At 43.8% G+C, this 25674-nt stretch overlaps 1 protein-coding gene across 5 annotated transcripts in view; it reads right to left on the reverse strand.

The window, feature by feature from the left end:
* Positions 1-25674, reverse strand: part of LOC115470577 (golgin-45-like) — an 83984-nt gene that overhangs the window by 23483 nt on the left and 34827 nt on the right. For all 5 annotated transcript variants that reach the window (XM_030203848.1, XM_030203845.1, XM_030203847.1 and 2 more), the window contains 3 exons: positions 14223-14671; positions 7497-7696; positions 4837-4965 (listed from right to left, as the gene is read on the reverse strand). In XM_030203848.1, coding sequence (XP_030059708.1) covers positions 4837-4965; positions 7497-7696; positions 14223-14671 — 778 coding nt within the window. The remainder of the gene's footprint in view (positions 1-4836; positions 4966-7496; positions 7697-14222; positions 14672-25674) is intronic.

The following is a 25674-nucleotide window of genomic DNA, read 5'->3' on the forward strand; positions in this document are numbered from 1 at the left end:
ATCGTGTTTTAACCATCTTTCCCTTGGTGTCTTGGAACTTGCACTGATAAATACCTCTGAGGCCTTTCTCCCAGGCTCCCAGCCTAGCCCCGAAGACATCTCTCTCCCACTTTGCATCAACGTGTATATCTCCCGCCAGCCTGCCTTCTTCCACTCCCGCCACCCTAGACTTCTTTGTGTAGGTTCCCTCTCAATTTTACAATACCTGAGGATACTTCCGATACCTTTTGCTAATCCCCCCCTCCCTTCCCCACCCTTCCCTAACTCCCCTCTCCCCCTATCTATCTCTACACTCCCCAACATGCCCTAGACAACAAATTGTGTGGGAGCCCCTGCCATGCCCGAGGCCCCCCCACCCGATCCACCATATTGTGTTGTGAACCAGCTCTTTACTGTGTGCAATAAAGAACAACCATTTTATTAGTTCTCACCCACTTTGGTTCTTAGAATCGTCCTTAATCCCCAGTCTGTTCTGCAGCCAGTTGTTGTTCCCTCTGCTCCAGCGCTGTTATATATTCTTTGGCAGCGGCCTCTGAATCAAAGGACCTCCATTTGCCATCTTGTCGGATTTTTAACACTGCTGGGTAAATCAGCATGAACTTGATCTGCAGATCCTGTAGTCGTCTGCATAGGGGGGTGAATTTCTTTCGACGGTCCTGTAAAGATACTGAAAAGTCCTGAAAGATTCTTATTGTCTTCCCCTCAAACTTTGTATCATCATGCTTTAATCGGTAGCCTCGCAAAATCTCCATCTTGTGCAGGTAATTATGTACTTTCAGTATGACTGCACGCGGGCTCTGGCGGCCATCTTGGATTCGGCCCACTCGATGTATTCGTTCTAAACACAGTGCTCCTGCATGGTCAGACAGCGCAAATTCAGCGTTCAGCCACTTTTCTATCACCGTGGCCAGCACCGAGTCACTCACCGATTCTGGTATACCGATCAGGTGTAAGTTGCTCCGTCTGGCCCTGTTTTCTAAATCATCCACTTTCTGTTGCAGCGCTTCGACCGTGGATTGCGTGGTCCGGAGCTGACTGTGTACTGTGGGGAGTGCATCTTCAATCTCAGATACTCGCCGCTCTAACTCCCCAGCCCGTTGTGTTATGTCTGTCAGACGCGATTCGTATTGTTCTAGCTGTGCCGAGATTTTTTCCAATCGCGGCTCCAACGCTTGCGTTACCACGGCTGTCAGTTGCGCCAACTGCGCGGGAGTGAAGTTCTGCTCGCTTCGCTGCAAGGCCTTCTCCTCGGTGATGTCCGCAGTCTTTGCATTATCTTTCTCCTTTTTGGCGCTGCGTGGCGGCATTGATTTAGTTGCCATTTCTACAAACTTATCCATTGGTTGTACTGCTTCTGCTGATATATTGGTTCGCTGGTCAACAGTCTTCTGCGGTTTATGTGGTAAAATCAGGCGTGGGGGCCCCGGAGAGCAAAGACACACGTCCTACTCTCTCAACGGATCACGTGACTCCCCCTTACATCATCATTTATTTAAGGAACAAAGCTATCCAACTCCCATATCACATGTGAAAAATGGCCCCCTTAATCATTTGACCAAATTTGATTGATTAGATTCAGCAGACTGAACACAGCCAAGCTTGACTGCAGCGAGTCCTGTTGGATCTAAACCTCACTATATACCGAGCCTTACCATGAGTGAGCTAGTCACTATAAAATTTCTACAGGAATGCTATGCCACAACCAAATGAAATTTCAGAAGAGATGAGAAAAAAAAAAGTTGTAGAAACATAGTCTGGAAAGGATTAAAATCCATTTTTCAAAGTTCTGGGACTTCACTGAACTACAGTTAGCTCCATCATCACCAAAATCTCCAAATGGAGAAGACTTGGAACAGTGATGAATCTTCCCAGGAGTGGCCAGCCTACCAAAGTTAATCAGCGGGCAAAGTGATAACTCATCCAGAAAGTCATACAATATTCCAGATCATCCAAATAGCTGAGGATAGAGAGGTCTAAAGCTAAGGTCAGTGTTTATGACTCCATAATAAGAAAGCCTGGGCATAAATGGGATTCATGTGTGAACAACAAGATGAAAACTGATGCTAATATTAACATCAACGTTAAGTCTCACATTTACAAAAACACATCTAGATAATCCTCAAGTCTTTTGGGATAATGCTCTACAGACAAGTCAAAAGTGGAACACTTAGAACAAAACAGGTCCCATTATGCCTGGTATAAAGCAAATACAGCGTTCCACAGTAAGAACATCACACCAACAGTCAAACCTGATGGTGGTAGTGTGAAGGTGTGGGGATTGCTGCCTCAGGACCCGGAAAGTGCCTCATAGAAGGGATCATGAATGCTGCACTGTACCACAAAATTCTTAAGGAGAGGTATCTGCTCATCTGTTTGCAAGCTGAAGAATCATTGGGTTACGCAGCAAGACAATGATTTAAAAAAAAAAAAAAAAAAAAAGGCAAGTCTACATCTGCATGGCTAAGAAGAAACAAAATTAAAGTTTTGGATAGGCTAGTCAAAAGCCCTGACTTAAACCTAAGAGGATGCTATGGCAAGACCTGAAAGGAGCAAATCATACACCAAAACCTATGAATGTATCATAATTAAAGCAGCTCCGCAAGAAAAAGAAAAAAAAAAAAAAAAAAAAGAGTGGGCTAAGATTAATCAACAGTTATATGAAAGACTGACATCAAGTAATAGGAAGCATTTGGTTACAATTATTGCTGCTAAATGTGGTGCAGCCAGTTATTAAGTTTAGGGGGGCAGTTACTTTTTCACATGGTTGATACCCGTGTTGGATAACTTGTTCCTTAAATACATGATGTTAACATAAAAACTGTGCTGTGTTTACTCAGGTTCCCTTTGTCTAATATTATATTTTGTTTAGTTTAAAGATCAAAGGTCAGAAACCATTCAGTATGACAAATGCAATAACAGAGGAAATCAGGAGTGGACAAAAACTTTTTCACAGCCCTGTACACACATGTATCTACCACCTAGCTTCACAGACATGACATTTGTCATCTGCTGGACATGGAATCTACATCATGTGCTAAGTTGTTTACAGTTTGGATCCTGGTACTAGACACCATCCTAAACCCTACATGAGTTGTTTGCCTGGGAGCTTACTGCTATTGCCAGCCCAGAGCTAGTGAAAGATATCCCCACTTCTGTTGCGATCACCCTAAGATACCACTTGCCAGCCCAGACCTGACCAAAGAGGCAAAAAAGGATGATGGGAAACAAAAGGAAAAAAATGTTTTTTTAAAATAAATATATATAATATATATTAGTGCAGAAAAATGAGCAACCCCCCTCCCAAAAAACAAACAAACCCTCTTTCTCTCAAACTTTTGGCTACTGCACAAGCTCTAAGAAGAACTTGTGGTCTTTAAATAAATTTCTAGTAAAGAATTATATATCTTTCACACTATTATCTCCCTTGCTACAGCTTCCTTTCACTTGTATTTGTACCACAAACATATTTAAACTCTCCTTTCTTCTAAAATATACATGTTTATATTTTTAAGACTGCTCCATATGCTTTATCACAAAAACCATTAACCATTTTAGAAGCCGCCCTCTGGACTGACTTGTTCTGATTATATCCTTTCAAGGTGCATTCTCCAGAACTGCACAAAGAGGGCCATTTTCAAAAGAAATTCCAAGGCAGAATTGTAATTTCCCGCTCATAACATTTAAAAAAAAAAACAAAAAAAAACCCCACATCCATCTCGCAGCCATTCTCAAATGGAACCCACGTACAAATCCCACCTTAATTCCTTTGTGTGTTATTGTGAGCCCTCCAGGAACAGATAAACTACTGTACCTAAAGGTACACCACTATAACAGCCATCACACTTGCAGGTGTCTTATAAATTCAGGTACAGTAGGTATTTCTGTGTTCTAAGAGGGCTCACATATTTGTACAGAAATACAAGAGTTAAAAGTGGAAATTACATCTGGGTCCTGTTGTTCAAAGTCCACTGAACTGACCACTAGGCTACTCCTTCCTAACAGAGCAGCAAGCGTCACTTTCACTTCAGGGGGGGGGGGAGGGGAAGAGGTCATGCTTTCATCCCTCCAGCTGTCGGCAGCTCAATTAGGGCACCTTTTTGTACCCTGGACGTGATTTAAACAGTATAAAGAAACGTCCTTCTTTGCCTCAGATGTTTCTTTCCATTCCCATTATCGCTGAAAGACGTCCTAATTTTGGGCCCACCGTAGTCCTGCCCAAAACACGCTTCCACATGCCCTGTTATCTGTACGAATTGTAGTGTAAACTGTCCAAATTCTGCCTTTCAAAGAAGTTTTTGGCAGATGGATTTTATTTTTGGCCATTTTGAGAAGTTCATCTGCTTTGAAAATGAGCAACATAGTATACTAAGATTGTATCCGAGCCTTATACATAGGCACTATTACTTCCTTTTTTCTGCTGATCACCCCTCTCCCTACACAGCCAAAGAAATAAATTAAAAACTATTATGTATTTACTTAGGTTCCCTTTGTCCAATATTAGATTTTGTTTAAAGATCAGAATCCATTCATATATGCAATAATAGTGGAAATCAGGAAGGGGGTGGGGTAAAAACAACTTTCATACCACTGAATACCACATTTAACTCTTGGTCACCCAGTCAAATTAATCAGATTTGTCTAAGATTTAACAGTAAAACCATGCTGCCTCAGATTTAGTGATCTGCTGTGTTCCAGAAAACTGAACTATCCTCTGTTTTTATGATATATGCAATGTAAAATAAGTTACGAGCCCTACAGATGAAAATAAATCTATATTAGGCTATGAAGTACTGCCTCCTTCTTGCAACACTGGAAAGAAAACATTGCAGCTCTTACTTTTGTGTGTTTATCATCTCATGTCGAAACTGTTCACGCTCATTCATCAGATCCTGAATTGCACTTTGAGCATCTCTGGTTTGACGCTGCAGAATCATCCTGACATTTTTCAACTCATCTGCCATAACTCTGTAAAATAACAGGACAAAGGAATCAGGCACAAACATTGTGTGTGTGCTAGCTCAGCAAATGGACCAACAAAAACTAGCATCAAATACATGTGCTGAAAATTCCTGTTAACTTGTCTTTAAGTGTGACTTGCAAAAAAAAAAAAAAAAAAGATTCCACACCCTTGTACATTTTTCACTTTTTGCTATTTAAAAGCTCAACTCAAATTGCATTAAATCTACACAACATACTTCACACTTTCAGCACGAAACAATTCATCCAGTAGTTGTTGGGTCAGCTTAACTACTGTGGACTCCGGCTTATTTTGGACATTAAGATGATTTTTGGAAACAGTTAATTTATGTTTGCTTGCCAAAGGGTTTCTCATTCTTAGTTACTTGGTAAGAAATCATAAGAACTCCTTTTCTTCTTAACCTTGTGGCTTACTTATCCAAAATAGAATATTTATATTATAAATTGTGGCTTTTAAAATTTGTAATGGTTAGGGGGGCTGATCCCAACAATACAGGAGTAGTAAAGTAGTAATCAGGTCTTATTCCATGTAATGGTTGGGGGGGGGGGGGGGGGGTGATCCCACCAATACTTATTCCATGCAATACTTATTGCATGGGCCACAGCTCAGTCTGGGAAACTCCTCCACCTTTGCTTTTGGCTGGTTGCTAAACCTTCGCAGATTGCATGAGCTGACATGCTGAACCGCCACGAGTTACCTGCATCAGTCACAGCCCCTTTTTTCAGACATACTGGAAACGAGGGAGATGGGGGGGGGGGGGGTGTAATCACTTCAGACCCCCTGACAGAGTCCAAATCTGATACAGCACTATAAGAATCAGAGAAGCAATACCGTTTTCCACATTTTGCTTTAAAGCACGTGCTGTGGCTTAAGGTAGTATCTGAGTGCTTTGCTTCCTCGCGTACTCACCCCTTCATTAAGAACTTATTTAGCATGTGGAATTTTGTAAAGGCTAAGACGAGTAGACAATCTATAGCGTCCTCTTTGGCTCCTATACAATTGGAGCCCGCTTGTGTGGATAATGCTAGTGGTTCTGCTTTTGCTCAATGACATTGTTTAGGTCTGCAACGTTTTAGGCAGCTTTTGGATGTGGAGGAGTTGTTGAGTTTTGAAGATTTGCAGGAGCAGTATCACCAGGCTGCTTGTGATCTTTTCCCTTATCTTCAAATTAAGCATTACATGGGAGCCCAGGGGTAGTTACGGGAAGACCCTGTTGTGGTTAGCATTGGGGAAACTGCACAATCCTTTGTCTATCCTATATAAAAGTTTTTGAGAGGCAAAGAGCTCCAGTACTTTAGCTTCATGTTACAGTGGGAAAAAGACGTGGGCGAATCCTTGGACATCGGTACGCGGAAATTGGTGTTCTGGGAGGTACAACGGGCATCGATCTGTGTGTTAAAGAGAATGTATATAAAGTGATACCTCATTGGTATTTAACACCTGTTCACCTGAAATGTATGTACCCAACATTAGTCTAAAGGTCTTTGTTGGAGTTGTGGCACAGAGAGGGGTACATGTTTATCATATATGGTGGGCTTAACAATCTTGGCAACAGGTGCTTTGTAAACTTGCACTGGGCTTGGGTCAGCCTCTTCCATTGTGTCCTAAGTTTTGCTTGTTGGGAGCTGGAATGCCACGAGGACATAAATGGCAGAGGAGGAGGTTAAAACGTAGGTCTCTCTTGGATGTCCGCTTTGAGACTGCAGCACATTGGAAGCAGCACACAGGACCTACTCTCTTGGACTGGTCTAATCGTGTTCAGATGGTGACAGAACTTGATAAACTTACTGACCATCGGAAGCGCTGTTTTGTTAAAGATACTGATGAATGAACACATTTGAAATTGATGTTACAGGACTTGGGAGGGAAGATAAGGGGTTACTTTTGTTGTTTAGGAGGGGGGGGGGTGTTATGTTTGTTTCTCGTTCTTTGTATGATGTTTTGCTGCTTCAGTTGCCTTTTTTCCCCAAAGCCTTATAATAAATATTTATTGAAAAAATAAAAAAAAGAAGAAAGTGCAAATTTGGGAAGAAGCTGTACTATTAGTAGCTCCAGCTGTTGGACCCATTAAGGGTGAAAAGCACTGAGCACCATCTGGTACTGGACCCACCGATCTGGGAACTCAGACCCCAACCCAGCCTGAACCCAGCCTTTTTCCAAGGGGAAGGGAAAAGTGTTCCAAAAGACCTGCTGCCTATAATATCTCTTCAACTCAGTCTATGCTCTATTGGAAATATGGGCCTACAGCCTTCCAGGAAGTGACCTTCTGTTGCACCAGCCCATGTACCTGCTCCAATTGGTCTAGCACAGATCAGAATAAGCAATTTTGGAACAGCAAGATATTAGAAATAAATACCATTGAACACATGACCAATTTGATATAACTTGATGCAGACTCTTCCTTACATCACTAGCAAGGCTCAAAGACAGTAACTTAGCAGCAGCATTGGCATAAAGAGCCAAATGATTTGTAGTAGTAGTATTTTTAATTTTCCTGTTGGCAATACTCTGTACTGACCTGCTTGCTAAGAACTTGCTGCGCCATACGTCACACTGTATAGACATCCGCTCCAACTGTTCAGACAGCTGAGCCATGTTCCGGCCCAGAGCTTCATTCTCAAGAATCAGCTGGTTTTTCTCTCGAGCCATGCGCTCAAAATGGTACTGCAGATCATCACCCATGGATGCAACTAATAGTTTCTTCAGCTCACGGTTCACCTAAATAAATAAATAAATAAAAATGATGGTAAGCTATGACCGATCACTGTTTCCACCCCCCCCCCCCCCCACGTGTCAAGTTTCATCTCATTGTGTTAAAGTTTCATTTTTTACAACCAACTGGAGTTCTGAGAAGTTCCGAGATAAGAGGACATTTCTCTGGTATGTGAACACTATTTTGCTTTGTGCTTTGGGAACAAAAGCTTGGGGTTTAAAGGAGGAATTATAGGTTAGTGATAGGCAAAATAAAAATATAAAAAGCAAATTTTATCAACTAATCTCCATAGTCTTTTCCTCTTAGTTCTAAAAACTTTGTACCACAGCATTAACAGATAGAATCTAACAGGCACAATGTGGGAGAGAGGTTCTGGAAGCCAAAGCTAGGCTCTTAGCTAGAAAGCTCAAATCCAGAACCTCTAGGGTAGCATTTTCTGAAGTACTACCTGTTCCACACAGAGGGCCCAAGAGACAGGCAGAGCTCCGGGGTCTCAATGCATGGATGAGACGATGGTGCAGCGAGGAGGGTTTTAGATTTGTTAGGAACTGGGCAACATTCTGGGGAAGGGGACGCCTATTCCGAAAGGTTGGGCTCCACCTTAACCAGGGTGGGACCAGGCTGCTGGCATCGGCATTTAAAAGGAGATAGAGCAGCTTTTTAACTAGAAATGGGGGGGGGGGGGAAAGCCAACAGTCGCTCAAAAGCGCATGGTTCGGGATAAGGTATCTTTCAAAGGGAAGATAGGGTATCTGATGGTGAGGTTGCAAAAGAGACCGTATTAGATAATGGGGTGTCCTTAAATAAAAATAAAACAAAAGATTGCAAATTAATACTGTCAAGTACTAAGCAAGATGTAGATAGGAACAACAAACAGTTTGAAATGTCTATATGCGAATGCCAGGAACCTAAGAAATAAGATGGGAGAGTTAGAATATATTGCACTAAATGAAAAATTAGATATAATAGGCATCTCTGAGACCTGGTGGAAGGAGGATAACCAGTGGGACACTGTCATGCCGGGGTACAAATTATATCGCAGTGATAGGGTGGATCGAATTGGTGGAGGGGTAGCATTGTATATTAACGAGAGAGCCTTGAATCAAATAGATTGAAAATTCTGCAGGAAATAAAACACTTCTTGGAATCACTGTGGATTGAAATTCCATGTGTAAAGGGGAAAAGGATAATGATAGGATTATCCTGGCCAGGATGAACAGACGGACACAGAAATGTTAAAGGAAATTAGGGATGCAAACAAACTGGGCAACACAATAATAATGGGTGATTTCAATTACCCCGATATTGACTGGGTAAATATAACATCGGGGCACGCTAGGGAGGTAAAATTCCTTGATGAAATCAAGGACAGCTTTATGGAGCAGCAGGTACAGGAGCCGACGAGAGAAGGAAAAATTCTAGACCTAGTCCTTAGTGGAGTGCATGATCTGGTGCGGGAAGTAACGGTGCTGGGGCCGCTTGACAACAGTGATCACGATATAATCGGATTTGATAATAGCTTTGAAGTAAGTATACATAGGAAATCAAATACGTTAGCGTTTAAAAAAAGGAGACTATGATAAAATGAGAAGAATGGTGGAAAAAAAACCCCAGGGGATCGGCTGCGAGGGTCAAAAATTTACATCAGGCGTGGATGCTGTTCAAGAACCGTTCCGTGTATTAAAAAAGGAGGACGGAAGACCAAATGACAGCTGGCATGGTTAAAAAGTGAGGTGAAGGAAGCTATTAAAGCTGAAAGAAAATTCTTCAGAAAATGGAAGAAGGAACCAAATGAAAATAAGAAACAGCATAAGGAATGTCAAATCAAATGCAAAGAGCTGACAAGGAAGGCTAAAACGGCCTTTGAAAAAAAGATTGCGTTGGAGGCAAAAACACATAGTAACATTTTTTTTTAGGTATATTAAAAGCAGGAAGCCGGCAAAAGAATTGGTTGGACCGCTAGGTGACCAAGGAATAAAAGGGGCAATCAGGGAAGACAAAGCCGTAGCGGAGAGATTAAATGAATTCTTTGCTTCGGTCTTCACCGAAGAAGATTTGGGTGGGATACTGGTGCCAGAAATGGTATTCAAAGCTGACGAGTCTGAGAAACTTAATGAATTCTCTGTAAACCTGGAGGATGTAATGGGGCACTTCTACAAACTGGAATGAATACCATCTGGTCCAGGAGATTTGCTACTCTTCAGAGTATAGATAGACCTGAAAAATGAGCTTGCGGAGCTATTGTTACTAATATGTAATTTATCCTTAAAATCGAGCGTGGTACCGGAAGATTGGAGGGTGGCCAATGTAGCGCCGATTTTTTAAAAAGGTTCCAGAGAAGATCCGGGAAATTATAGACCGGTGAGATCGAGGTTGGTGCCGGGCAAAATGGTAGAGACTATTATTAAGAAAAAAATTACAGAGCGTATTCAAAAGCATGGTTTAATGAGTTAAAGTCAACATGGATTGTTGACATTGTGTATCTGGATTTTCAGAAGGCGTTTGACAAAGTACCTCATGAAAGACTCCAGAGGAAATTGGAGAGTCATGGGATAGGAGGTAGTGTTCTATTGTGGATTACAAACTGGTTAAAGGATAGAAAACAGAGAGTAGGTTTAAATGGTCAGTATTCTCAATGGAGAAGGGGAGTTAGTGGGGTTCCCTAGGGGTAATGTGCTGGGACCGTTGCTTTTTAACATATATATAAATGACCTAGAGATGGGAGTAACTAGTGAGGTAATTAAATTTGCTGATCACACAAAGTTATTCAAAGTTGTTAAATCGCGGGAGGATTGTGAAAAATTACAAGAGGACCTTACGAGACTGGGCGTCCAAATGGCAGATGACGTTTAATGTGAGCAAGTGCAAAGTGATGCATGTGGGAAAGAGGAACCCGAATTATAGCTACGTAATGCGAGGTTCCACGTCAAAGACCAAGAAAGGGATCTAGGTGTGTTCGTTGATGATACATTGAAACCTTCTGCTCAGTGTGCTACTGCGGCTAAGAAAGCAAATAGAATGTTAGGTATTATTAGGAAAGGAATGGAAAACAAAAATGAGGATGTTATAATGCCTTTGTATCGCTTCATGGTGCGACTGCACCTCGAATATTGTGTTCAATTCTGGTCACCGCATCTCAAAAAAAGATATAGTGGAATTAGAAAAGGTGCAGAGAAGGGCGACAAAAATGATAAAGGGGATGGGACGGCTTCCCTATGAGGAAAGGCTAAAGCGGCTAGGGCTCTTCAGCTTGAAGAAAAGGTGGCTGAGGGGAGATATGATAGAGGTCTATAAAATAATGAGTGGAGTGGAACGGATAGATGAGAAGCGTCTGTTTACGCTTTCCAAAAATACTAGGACTAGGGGGCATGCGATGAAGCTACAATGTAGTAAATTTAAAACGAATCGGAGAAACATTTTCTTCACTCAACGTGTAATTAAACTCTGGAATTCATTGCCAGAGAATGTGGTCAAAGGCGGTTAGCTTAGCGGAGTTTAAAAAAAAGGTTTGGACGGCTTCCTAAAGGAAAAGTGCATACACCATTATTAAATGGACTAGGGGAAAATCCACTATTTCTGGGGTAAGCAGTATAAAATGTTTTGTACTTTTTTTGGGATCTGCCAGGTATTTGTGACCTGGATTGGCCACTGTTGGAAACAGAATACTGGGCTTGATGGACCTTTGGTCTTTCCCAGTATGGCAATACTTATGTACTTATGGAAAGAATGTCAGTTTGTCGGTAAAAATAACTCTCTGAGAATTTAATGGAATGAAACTTAACTTGATGTAAAAAACGAAAAAAAAAACCCACAACCCCCCAAAAACAAAACAAAAAAATAAAACCACCATACAAGTTCGAGAATAGGCCAAATTGGATTGGGACTTCCAGAGATAAGCTCCTCCAACAAAACAACTCAATGTGTTTCTATAGGAGTTCTAGCTTCTGCAGCAGAGAATAACTAATAGAAAGGGTAAATGGGCTCGAGTGGACCAGGGGTTTCACAGAAATGAGCCCCCAAAATATAGCCCAATGCATTTCTATGGGAAAAGCACTGAAACAGAGTGAAATGTAGCAGTCGGATAGGGCAACACATTTTAAAAGGTGCAATTTCTTACTCTTCCAAACTGCCTCACCTCACCCCAAAAATTACCCCCTCACAATTGCCTCACTTCTAAACTGCACCCACAGTCTAAAAACATCCCCCCCCCCCCAATCTGTGTGAAAACCTTTTCTGTTATTAGATGGCGTTCCTTTCCCTTTAATTTTTTTTTTAATATTGTAAACTGCTTTGATCAGGTTCTGCATAGTTGTATATCAAGTCAATGAGTCAACGAATAAATAAATAAAACAAACAAACATCTGCAATACCACACCACAAACTACCCCACAACCAAAACTATTCCCTGCAATTGCCATATCAACCTGCATACAACCATATACCAAAAAATGTATCCCCCCTGCAATATTTCACTATCCCTTTATTTAATTTTCTTTCTTTGTTATACTCAAACTATTTCAAGAATCAGCCATTGGCAAGCTTTGCACATACAATGTGCCCATCTGTTTAGGTGGTAGGGGAAGAAATAGAGCCATAGAATAGCTAGTGCTTGCCTTCTTTCAGACATCTAGACAAGCCTTTGTAAATTTTGCCCTTTGTGTGTGTGTGTGTTTTTTTTGTATGCAGGAGAGCACACACACAACCAGGGCCTTGGAACATCAGAAAGTGTGTGTGTGTGTGTGTGAGGGGGGGGGAGACCAAGATCCCCAGCTCAACTAGGCCTGAAGGAACAGGACAGGAGTAAATCAATCCTCTGAGCTGAACAGAATATGTCCACCAACCTGTGAGACAGACAGAATACCAAGGTTAAGGTGGCTACACATGTCCACATATAGTAAACCTCTGAAGTTCTTTCTTTCTATCTCCACCTGCTGGTAGAGGGACATAACCCACTTGTCTCTGGATTGATCTGTGGGACGCTATGGAAAGGACTCTTGTAGACATAAACCTTTACAGTATACAAAGTCTAGACTCTCAAGGGCACTTTTTAACGAGGTAAAATATGGAAAGAAGGGAAGACAATCCTGTAGGTTTATTGCCCCCTCTAATATTAATTGATTCCTCAATGCTGACCAGTGCTTATACACTGTGGGCAGAAAACTATGCCTACCCACCACTTCCTGATACTCAACAGCCCCTCCCCAATGTTTACCCAAGAATTCAAAGATGGAAAGGGGTGCTAAACATTCCTGTTCTATCTGTATCCAGTGCTTCTCGGGCGATTGATCCATTAATGCTTTTAAAACTGCAGCCATGTAATACTGCCAGAGACTAGGGAGACCCATTCTCTCCATCTTGCATGTGTATTGTTACCCTGCTCAAGCGAATCTTGGGTCTTTTACCAGCCCATATAAAGTGGCGCAACATTTTGTCTCACTTTTTAAACTGTTGTCTTAGAACCTCAATGGGAAATGAGTAAAGTAAGACAGGAACCTAGGGAGAATCATTGTTTTAAGAACTGCTATTCTCCCTCCCCAAGTCAGGGTCAAATGTTACCAGGTGTCTAGCAATGACCTAATGGGTCAGAGGAACATAATTCAACTTATATAAATCCTGCATCCAGTTAAATATCAGAAACCTTTGACATTTTTCTGGAAGGGAAAATCCCTAAGCTCCTTCTCCTGGTTAATATGAAAGAGAAAGGCCTCTATAGCCAGAGTATTTCGCATATGCCTCAATCTCCTCCGACAATGGGAGAAGCGAGGCCTGTGGATTCTTGACAAACAACGTGTTGTCTGCATACACGAGCGCTTTATGCTCTAGACTTATAGCCAAAATCGTCTCAATTACCACATTCTGATGGATACTCTGGGTTAGGGGTTCAATGGCAAGGACACACAATAAGGGAGATACTGGGCAACTGTGCCGCACACTCCTGCAGAGGCAAAGGGGGGAGGAGTCGATCCCACTGACCATAATTTGACCAAAATGACCTCCCAGCCCAGTGTGCAACTATCTGCTGGAGGCAGAGAATACTGGTGAGCCCCAACGCTGTTCCATTCCTTATACTGTGATGTCACTGGGGTTCCAGATCTCTGTCTCCATCTGCTGGCATAACCCACTCATCTAGACCAGTCTAGCAGGATGAAAAGGAAAAAGTCTGGAGTTTGGGCCAATACTTAACTTTTAAGTGGTAGCCACCCTGGTTGAAAAATCAGGACCCATGTGTACACATAGTGATGTGGATTAGATAAGTGCATAATTTTTAGTTACATGAAAAAGAGTAATTTGATTTGCAAAATTTTAAGTAAAAAGGTGAGTAGGTCATGTAATCCTAGCTAGACTGTGCTTGCATTCAAAATATTACACTGAAAAGGTAAAAGTATTGCATTCCTTAACTTTACGTTGTACAAAGACATTCTGCATCTGGTACTGAGAATCTGAATTAGCAAGTTATGATTTTCTTCCTTTAAACAGCTACATGAGGTAGCATTGCTGGCCTAGAATATTCAAAACATTCAAATAACTTACCTCTGTCTGTACTCTGAGTTGGTTGCAAAGGCCTTCTTTATCCTGTAGCAACTTCTTTTCTGAATTCTTCAATTTTCCAACTGCATTTTTCAGCTCTACCAGCTCCTTCTTAGGATCACTCAATCCCTCTTTACTGCTTAGGACTTCTTTTGAGCGTCCAGTTAACTCAATTACCTTCACATTTTTGGCAGGAATGACATGACTTATAGCAGCTTTGGGAACCACAATACGTACAGCCTCAATCTCAACTGCCTTATCATCGTGTATTTTCCCAAGCTGAAGGACTCCAGGACTAAGAGATGGAGTAGGCACTGTCTTCTTTCGAGGGCTCAGATGGGCTTTGGTGTGACTTACAGGAACTACCTCCAAAGACTTAGGAGAAATCTCTGTTTCCATTCCATCTCCATGTCCACGAACAGGGGACGGTGTAAGCACTGGGTTAACTGATGCTGTGAGAAAGAAAAGATGTACCAGTTCCATAATATGGTTGAAGTATTTCCTGGCTTTTGACTGGCTAAAATAACCATGTGACAAGTCACTATGTATTGTTTCTCACTTGAGATATCAACTATATGCAATATAATCTTAAGCAAAAGCCTGGTAAAAGGGGAGGAATGAGATAAGGGAAGATAGTAGAGCAAGAACAAGGGCAAAAACTGAAAAACAAGTTAAGCAAAATAAGTAAAATACTAACTTAAGTAAATCAAATATCAGGAAACAAACATTCTTTTACCCCGGCTCCTACAAACTGTGGCTGACATGTTTTCAGAAAACTTTCCTGATTTATTAAAAAAAACAAACAAACCAAAAAGGCCTAGCCCAGTAGCAGTTCTGCACATGGTCATATTGAGGAGCTGGGCTGAGATGCTGCAGTAAGTGCTCACTTGGGAGGAGGGGAGGGAAAAGGGGATGGCAGAAAGAACATCTGTCATCACTCAAGGCTAACACTAATGAACAGATTCATGGTTCACATTAATCAAGTTCCAGAAGGATCTGCAGTTTGTGGCCTCTGATGAAGGACTGTTGTTGGAATGGATGGGCTGAGTTTAAAGGGGGGAATGCAATAATATAGAAGTGAGCTCTAAGTTGGAAGAAACTGCTTGACACAGCTATCTATAAGATGGGGCAAATTTTCAACAGTTGTGATCACCAAGTTTAAATTTAAACCAATGCTGATATTTAAATATGTATGTTTATTCAACATCACTATATGGTAGCACTGAATATATCTGTAGTGTGGTGCCCTTCACTGCTGCTATCTGTTTAGGATGGGTCTCCAGAGGAGGAGTAGCCTAATGTTTAGAGCAGGGTGCTGAGAAGCAGGGAAGTCAGGGTCAAATCCTACTTCATCTCCTTAGGTTCTTGGACAACTCATTTAACCCCCCCCCCCCCCCCCCCCCCATTGCTTTTGGTGCAAACAGACTATAAGATCTCTAGGGACAGGAAAATACCTACAGTACTTGAATGTAACTCATCTTGAGCTATTACTGTTACGCTCTGCTACACTCCTCCAGAGGTGCAGCCTGCTCACGCAGGGTATGGGCATTCGAGGATGCGGTGGCCATCTTGGATGTGGTATCTCCAGGATAGGACGGCCATCTTGGAGTTGGCATCTCAGCTTGTGGCAGCCATCTTGGAGTTGAGCAGCTTCAGGAAGAAAGCCCATATTTGGGCGTAGAGCATCTCCTCTGATGGGGCGGCCATCTTGGAACAGCTGCACATGGTTGAGCCTAATCCCTGCACTATTTAAAGCCCTGTTTCCAGTCCTTCCATGCTTCGGCTTCTATTCGTGTAGAGGTTGTGGTCTTCATCTGTTCCAGTGTTTTCCTTTGTTCCTGACCTCGGATTGTTTACTGACCACGCGCTGTGTTGCTGCCTGTCCAGACCTTCGGACTGATTCTTGACTACACGTTGTGTTGCTGCCGGCCCAGACTTCGGACTGTTTTCTGTTTTTGCTGCTTCGCTGACTCCTTGCTCCGGGACTGTGTCTGCGCTCCCGCTTGTCTGGTCAGTGGTCACTCAACCCCGCTGGTTCCGGAAGTCCTGCCGGCCGCTTGAACCCAGGGGCTCAACTCCAGGGGGACAGTGGCTAAGTGCAGGTGAAGCTTGGGGTTGTCTGGCTGCCAGACCGAGCACGGTGGCACTCCATCTTCGCTGTGCTCAGTCGGGGCACAAGGGCTCACATTCCCAATCATAACAATTACTGGATAAAAGCTTTTTGGCAAGGTAAAACCAGAAATATAGCTTATCTGTATAACAGCTGAATACTGCTGCTATACAGATAATATTTGTTTGCAGCTCTCATTCCACCCCCCACTACACAGGTAGCCCAGTATTTTCAGCCTAATACTGTCCATATAGGAGGTAATTTTATATGAACTCATTTTCGTGCATATACGGCCACATTTATGCTGGTCCACTTATGCACCAAAGCGCATGCTTTAACATGATGGTGCATAGTTTCTCCGAGGACAAGCAGGCTAGTTGTATTCCGACATCTGGGTGATGTCATCTGATGAAGCCCAGTGTGGTTGCTGACTAGCGAGATGATTATATAAATTTCTACCAGCGACCCACTGCGCATGCACTGGTGCCTTCCCACCTGATGCGTGGGCGCGAGTTCCTCGGTCTTTGTTTTTACGCAGAGCAGCGAGGAAGTGTCTTTGTGTTCTCCTCATAGTACATTTTTTCTTTGCTATTGCAGTGCCTTCCTGTGCAGGTATTTGTGTCCCTTTCGCAATTCTTTTATCCTTAAACTTTAATTTGACTTTTTTTCCCTTTTAGTTTATTTTTAGTATTTTCAGCTCTTAAAGTTTCCTTTCTTTTTTGCGAGTCGCTAGGCCTGCTTAGGCCGGAGCGCTAACCTCAATTTGAATGCTGTCCATTTTTTTTAGGCTCCTCAAAGGCCAGTACATCGAACTCAATGGCTGCTCAGACTACCTACCACTGGGAGTGCACCAGAATCAATGAGGTCTCCATCTCTCTGACATCAGGTGCTGAAAGTAGGCCCCAGGACCGGTCAGGATCTGTCCAGACACCAAGGGTGTGCACAGATTTGATGCCATCCTTGTCAAAACTAAAAGACTGCTATGCTGAGCATTGGGGGAAAATCAAGAAGCATAAGTATCGGTCCTCTTGGAAGCACGGTGCCAACAGCGTCAGGGCATAGGCATCGCCTGTATCCAAAAAGCACCGGCACTGGGAGACGTGCTCCCCCTCTTTGGTAGAAGTGCCAGTGTGCAAGACTCCAAGCGGTCAGGTTCCCACTTCTGGTATGACATGGTTCTTCTCAGGCTGCATTCATCCCAGCTCCCCCCCCCCCCCCCCCCCCCGATGCCTTCCTTTGATAAGCGGTACTGAGCCATGCTCAGGGAGGAGCTGGCGCAGATGCGGCAGTTGCACTCCGCTCAGGCAGGCATCGAGGACGCTTGCACCAACTGTGAATCAGCCCCAGATTCTTCTTGAGGCTCCTACCGTGCCTGTGGAGAGATCCTTGGTGCCAGCACCTCAAAAGATGTTGACATTGACCCATGCAGTATCGCTTTCGACAACAGGGGAGGAAGCTTCCCCAGAGTCTGAGAGTAGGATTGTACCTCGGTGCCTTTCAGGGTGTGGATGTGGTTTCACTGAGCCAGGACAGGCACAGACTCACTCATTCCAGTGCTGGACAAGTTCATTAAGCAAAAGTCTGTAGTCTGCTTTTGAGACAAACATGGGAAAGTCACTGTTTTCTCTGAGATGGGCAGCATGGAAAGCTGCTACTCTTTGGGTTTCTGACAGATACTTGTGACCTGGATTAGCCACTGTGGGGAACAGAATACTGGGCCATATGGACCACTGGTCTGACCCAGAATGGCTATTCTTATGTACAGTGAAAATCTGAACGGGACCGCTCAAGGGACTCGGAAGACGACCCTCATTACTTCTTAGAGTCTTATGGGGTCCCTTCTCACCTCAAGAGGGACGTAAATCTCCACCAGAGAGTCTCTTTCACAGGTTGTCACGAAGATGGCTTCAGCCATCCCATTTAAGTTGGAGACAGAGAAGGAGACCAGGGCAAAGATGTTATCTGTCCTGGATTATGAGTCGCCTTCCTAAGGAAGGGGTCATAGTACTGTACAAATCTGTGGTCAATAAGATGGTGGACCACTGTGTAACTTCTAAGATGACTGCCTTTTTGATTTTCTGTGGAGCAGAGTTTGCCCAACTCTGTAAAACGGCAAGGTAAATCAGACAGTATTTCAGTAGAATCTTATCTTAATATTCTACTTGCAAGCATAACAATAGGGAGGGGTGAAGGAGGTTAAGCCCTAGAACTATTCTGTGCAAAGATTTATGGTTGGAGGTCGTGAAACTGGTTTTGCTGGAACAAGTAAATCGAATGTGTTTAGATAAGGGGGGGGGGGGATCAGCAGAGACAGCAGATTGAGAATTGTCACATACACATAGTTAGAAAAAGGTATAAAAGGAATAGTTTATCACTACATAACCAGGAACCTTGCTAGCATTGCGTTTTGCTTCAGGCTGGTAAATTCCTCCACAGGAACATAGAAAGGAAAAAGACTATTTGTATGTACTATTTATGAATTGTAATTGGCAAAGGAGAAATTAGATATCTATTTTCTTATTTGTAATAAGCTTCTATGATAAATTTATGATTGGCTAATGGTGTAACTCTTCCTGTGTTCTTTAATCCAAATTATTTTATCCAGGGAATATTCATAGTTATAAGGCTAAACACAGCCAAGGAGTTTTTCTCCAAGCAAAGAGAACTTCTCTAAGGCTGTAGTCCCCTCCCCAGGGCCAGGAGTCAGGATTACAGTACCATTGCACCCTATCCTTAAAGATGCACTGATGAAGAACGTGGACACGCAGTATCATAAAGGCACAACTGCCTGATCACTCTGGTTGTCGACCCCGCCCTCAAACGAGCTAGGAGCTCCAGGACTCATGTTTTGGCTCCCTCAGCTTGGACACTAGACTCATTTGGGAGGAAGATTTATCAGGCCTCGATGTTTATTGCCCACATCCAGTCCTATCAGCTCTACATGAGCATTTACTTAATCTTTGCTATGCAGTACACTTTAGTCTTGTGGATTCTCTCCCTCAGGAGCAGACCGCAGAGCTTGGCCAGTAAGCAGCTGGAGTGCAGACAGTATCTGGCCATGGACACTTACAATTCTTTTGATATAATGTTCAGACTCTCCGCCATGGGTGTGGGGATGTGCAGACTCTCATGGCTGCATGTTTCTGACCTAGAACCAGCAGTTCAGGAGAGGTTGGCGGATGTACCTTTCTGAGGACATAATCATTTTAGGGATAAAGTGCAGGAAGTCACCGGCCTATGGGTAAGGGAGGCTGAATCTTTTCCAGGAAAAATAGCCTCTTCTAACCTTGTACAGGAAATTTCCGCCTTTCTATAGGCCAATGCAATCAACCATGCCACCATGGAAAAAAGGGAAGGGATTCTATTCAAGGTATTTCCTTGTGCCCAAAAAAGATGAGGGGGATTTTGTCCCATTCTAGACCTAAGGGTCCTGAGCAAATTCCTTCTCAAGGAAAAGTTAAGGGTAATTACGCTGGGCACCCTACTTCCCATGATTCAGGAAAAAGATTTGGCTATGCTCTCTGGACTTAAAGGATGCCTGTACCCACATTTCAATGTGTCTCACATTCCGAGTAGGGAAACACCACTACCAGTATTGCGTTCTGCCGTTTGGCCTCGTGTCAGCTCCCAGGGTATTCAGCAAGTGTCTAGCAGTAGTTGCAGCATGCTTGTGCAGACTGGGAGTAAAATGTTTCCATATCTGGACAATTGGCTGGTCAACAGCACGTCACAGGAGAGAGTGACAGAATTAATGCGCCTAACTATTCGGGTGTTGGAGCTATTAGGGTTTATAGCTCCCACCTTCTCCTGGTTCAACGATTGGAGTACATAAGAACCCTACTCAATACATTGAAAGCTCGGGTTTTTCTTTCCGAAGTGAGAGCAGAGGCCTCAATAACACTCGCCTCGCAGGTCTGAAGCAGAAAGCAGGTCACAGTTCGGCAAACGTTGAGATTAATGAGCCACATGGCTCATTTCCATTTGAAAGAGGCCCAGTGGACCCTAGATTTCCAGTAGTCTCAGGCAGCTGGAAATCTAGTAAATGCCATCCAGATTCCTCCACAGTTGACTCATGCCCTTCTCTGGTAGGCAATTTGGTTGAATTTGACTGTGTGACTGCCATTCCAATTTCCACCTCTTCAGAAGGTGTTAACAATGAATGTATCCAACTTGGGATGGGGAGCTCACATAGATAGGTTTCACACTCAGGGGACTTGGTCTGCTCAGGAAACATCTTACCAATCAACTACCTTGAAATCAAGACCATTTGGAATGTTCTAAAAGCTTTCAAAGACTGGCTACAGAATCAACTTATTCTTATTCAAATGGACAACCAGGTTGCAATATTCTATGTGAACAAGCAGAGTATGGGATCCTACCCCTTGTATCAGGAGGCAGTGGGAATGAAGCAGTGGACCCTCCTTCATGGAATGGTCCTCCAAGCAATGTCTCTAGAAGGAAAGGACAACTACCGTGAAGACAGACTGAGCAGGGTTTTGCAACCGCACAACTGGTCTCTTAACATGGGTACAGCCCACAAGAACTTCCTAGAGTGGGGCACCCCCTCGGTGGATCTTTTTGCCACTCATCTCAACAACCAAGTTCCCAGGTCTGTTCCAGGCTCAGGTCACAGAGCACACTAGCATTGGATGCCTTTCTCCTCCATATGGGGGTGGGGAAGAAAGAGGAGTTATTCTGTATGCATGTTCTTCAATAGCTCTCATACAGAAGACTTTGCTGAAACTCAAGCAAGACCAAGAAACTATGATCCTAATCGCCTCTTATTGGCTGAGGCAGATCTGGTTTCCTCTTTTTCTGGAGCTGTCCTCCAAAGATCTGTGGAGATTGAAATGTTTTTGGATAAAACCAGCCTTGAACCTGTAACCTTCAGGCTGAAAGGCCAGCCACCCTCCTGAAAAAAACTAGTTTGATGTAAACAGTACACACAGAGCAAATGCCACCAGGGCAGCACAGAGGGTGCAGGATTACCATGGAAACCTGAGAGGCCTGCACTAGCCTCAAAATGTAACATTTCTTACAGAAACATGGAGTCAACAGCCCTAAGCCTGACTAACTAAAACTGTACTGCCATGCTCTGAGAAAGGGGAAGAGGGAAAGAGTGAAAAACCTAGAGTAGGATCCTTAATCCTGATCACTTTCTCCCTTCCATTAATGATGTACATACACCCTGAACCTCCTCAAGGACAGTCCAGAAATATTCTTAGTGTAAATCACCCAGTGAAGCACAGGCATCTCTACAAGAAGACTTTCATCAGTACTTTCCAAGCTGCAGCTTAAGGCTCTCACTGCCACAGAACAGCTGCAGAGGACTAATGGGTCTCTGACCTCGCCCCTGGAAAGCTGTGGGAGACCTGAGGACTCACAGAGGAGTCTGCAAACCTACCCAGGCCTCCTTTCTTAGAAGCGCTTAAATATCAAATATGAACAAACTGGGAGTGATCCACCCCAGTTCCCCAGTCACACTTCTGAAAAGCCTACATATAAAACTGCCTGAATTGCAAGCAAATCAGGCCCCAGGGGAGCGCTGGGGCTTCAGCATTGCCATGTGGCATGGCAAGAAAGCCCGCCTCAAGTGCGAACGCACACCCAAAAAAACAACTGCCCTGCGCCCACCAAAATGACCTGGGAGGGAAGGAGCACACCGCTCCACAGAGTTGGGCTGTACAGTGGATTTCCAGCACAGGACTCTGCAGCAGCCCAGTGGCTCCCACACTGGGAGCCGCTTTTGCTCTGCCCCACCGGCGCAGATAGGATATCGACTACTTACCTCCCTCGGGAATCGCTGTCAAATGCCAAGTCGGTCCTCACACCATTCAGCCGGTACTGCAAACCGGCATGAGCTTGCCGTGCTGGACAAATCAGACTGAGGAGATATATATATATATTTTTTTTGTAAAGGCAGGAGAAGACGCTGGAGCAAAAGAAACCTCAGACTCCTTTTAAGGTCAGTTGAGAACCACAAACCCCAGTCAGGCAGAGAGGAGGGGTTGATGGGGGAGGAAGGGAGGGATCTGGCACCACCGGGTGTGCACCCAAGTCTCAAGACCGGGACACCTCAGACCCCAGAGGCTCGACTAGACCTAGGGGACCAGGCCAGGAACCAATCAATCCAGAGCTGCACAGATATGACCATCCACCTGCTAGATAGAGATAATACTGAAATTAAGGTGACTGCTGCACATGACCACATATAGTAAACCTCTGAAGTTCTATCTCCACCTGCTGGTAGACGGACATAACCCACAAGTCTCTGGATTGATCTGTGGGATGCAATGGAATGGAATGTTTTGCAACCCTCATCATGCAGAACAAGAGATTCCTTCTGTATCCCAACCTCCAATCCCTGACCCTCACAGCTTGGACGTTGAGAGCGTAGAATTTGAATGCTTAGATTAGATATAGGGTGTCTCTCGCATCTTGCTGGCTTTCAGGAAAAACTCCACTAAGAGACGTTACTCATTTAATTGGAGGAGGTTTGGTGTGTGAGCAAGATTTTAGATCCCCTCAGTTGTTTGAATATCTCCTACACATCTTCAAGTCTCGTTTGAAAACCAACTCTGTAAGAGTTCATTTCAAAGCAATTAGCGCTTATCTCCGTGCAGGAGTAAGCCCATCTCTGTACATCTCTCGTTTTGAATACTGTGAGCCCTTGGGTCCTGCTGGAGGCGGAGAAACCACTGGCCTCCAAAGGACAGCCGGACAACCCCTAACTTCACCTGCAGCGACCACCGTTCACTGGGAGTTGAACCCCCAGCTGCAGGTGGCCAACGGGACTTCAGGAACCACAGGGGTCGGTGGACTGGCCTGAAGAGAGAGGCAGGAGCAAGCAGAGATGGTCAGGAACAAGCAGTAGTCAGGGCTGGCAGCAAACAAGGATAGTCAGGAACAAGCAGTAGTCAGGGCTGGCAGCAAACAAGGATAGTCAGGAACAAGCAGTAAAGTCCAGAACAAGGAATACAGACAACAGATCCACGCACACTGCAACTACCCTGGAACAGAGTAGTAGCCGAAGCTAAGAAGGGCTGAAGGCAGGGCTTTCTGAGTCAACCATACTCAGCTGTATCCAACATGGCTGCCCCCATAGGAGATCCTCCCAAGACCAAATATGGAGTTGCTTCCTGTTCTCGTTACTACAAGATGGCTGCCCTCTCCTGAGCTAGCCAAGATGGCTGCTGCCCTTGCTCCAAGTCGGATGACAGCTGCTGGACTAGGAAAACCAAAACATGGCTGATTCCTCTGAGTTAACCAAGATGGTCTTGGTCTTGCTCCAAGCTAGATGATGGCTGCCAGGCTTAGGAAACCGAACCAAACCTTCCTAAGCCTGATCCTCCGCCCTTTCTGAGGAGCCTTTCTGAGGAGCCCGTGGCCGGTCCCAGTCGGGGGGAGCGCCGAACAGGTGAGGAACGTGACAGTACAGCCTCTAGATGTTCGCTTTATGAAAGATTTGATGTTAAAGTCTCCTGTAAAACCTCCAATTGTGTCATAGATCTCAAAGTTGTCCTCACCCAGCTGATAAAAGTTCCTTTTGAGCCACTTGATTACTGTCATCTAAAGTATTTGACCTGGAGAGTTATGTTTTTGGTCGCGGTTACTTCGGCTTGCAGGGTCAGCGAGTTTCAGGCCGTTATAGCTGATCCCCCTTATGCTAAGTTTCACCTCAATAGAGCAGCTTTCCACATGCACCCTAAGGTCATCATAATAAGTCAATCGTTTTTCCAACATTTTCCCCAAAACTATATGCTCATCTTGGCGAGAGTGCACTGCATACCTTAGATTGCAAGTGAGCCTTAGTCTTCTGTCTGGAGTGGCCTAAAGTCTAGACAGTCCACCCAACATTTGTTTCTTTGAACCCAAACTGGACAGGGGTAGCTATCAGCAAAAGCACGATTTCTAATTGGATAGATTACATTTCCTTCACATGCCCAGGCTGGGCTGACTCTAAGTGTCATGTCAAGGCTCATAATGTCAGAGCCATGGAGATGATGGTAGCCCACTCAAAGTCAACCTCCATAGAAGAGATCTGCAAAGTTGTGATGTGATCATCTCTACACACATTCACATCTCATTACTGCCTTGAACAGGATACCTGATGTGATGGTAGTACTGAAGAATTTGTTCTGTGTCTAGAATCCAACTCCACCCACCTGTCCAGTTTTCTTTGGTTCCAAGCTGCACCTTCACAACTAGTATGTAAATAGTTTCAGGTTAATTGACTTTGAGGCCTCAATGTTTTGAATCCCTATTGTCCTAGTGTTGTTTTCAGTGAGCCTGGTAGCTATGGATTCCCAGATGTGAGAATACAACTGGCCTGATTGCCCTCAGAGAGAACGAAGTTACTCACCTGTAGCAGATGTTCTCCAAGGACAACAGGCCAAGTACTCCCACATATCCTCCCACCTTCCCCTGTAGTTGTATTCTTTAGCTATTTTACATGACCGAGGAACTAGCACTCGTGCATTGGGTGGGAATGCACTAGTGCATGCACAGTGGGATGCTGCTAGAAATTTCTACGAACATCTAGCTAGTAAGCGCCCGCACTGGGCTCCATTGGACGATATTACCCAGGTGTCAGAATACTTGGCATGCTGTCCTCTGAAAATACCTGCTACAGGTGAGTAGCCTTGCTTTACTGATAGGTGTTTTGAGGGGCAGAGTATGGCCAGGGTTCACAAGTATGTGCATAGATTATGCTAATTTATGCACATACTTAATTAATTCAAAGCATATACATATGTTCTCCAGATGGTATAAATGTCTGTTAACTACAATTTCTGCCTCTTATACTATTTCACAAAGACAACTATAAATAAATTAATAAATAAACTAGACATTTGTGGGACTCATTTTCAAAGCACTTACACTTACAAAGTTCATAGATTACTATGTAACTTTGTAAGTCTAAGTGCTTTGATAACACACCTCCATGTGCCTTTATAAAATAGCTCCTAAGAATGTGTCTACTTGCCCTCTAAAGTAGGCACCCCTTTATATAATTACTTTCATAGTGGTTGAAAATACATGGATAGGGAAGCTATACATTTACAAGCTGCTGGTAAAACTAACTTTCTTTGAAAGCTGTCCCTTAAGTATTTAGGTAGTATAGTAGGGTCTGTCAGGGACCATGCTACGGCAGCTATGGACATAAGGGGGTACTAGGTTCCATCATATACGTGCATTCTGTAAAGCTGCAGGAACGTAGGCTGTACTTACAATCAGTGGTACAACAATGTGTGGACCACAACTGTCCTTGTAGTGGCAGTATCGCAGAAGACTCACCCAGCCAGGACACGATCACTAGCACCCCTGCTTCCTCCCTAAACATTT

The sequence above is a fragment of the Microcaecilia unicolor genome, chromosome 5, assembly GCF_901765095.1.
Source record: "Microcaecilia unicolor chromosome 5, aMicUni1.1, whole genome shotgun sequence".
NCBI classification, from domain to species: Eukaryota; Metazoa; Chordata; class Amphibia; order Gymnophiona; family Siphonopidae; genus Microcaecilia; species Microcaecilia unicolor.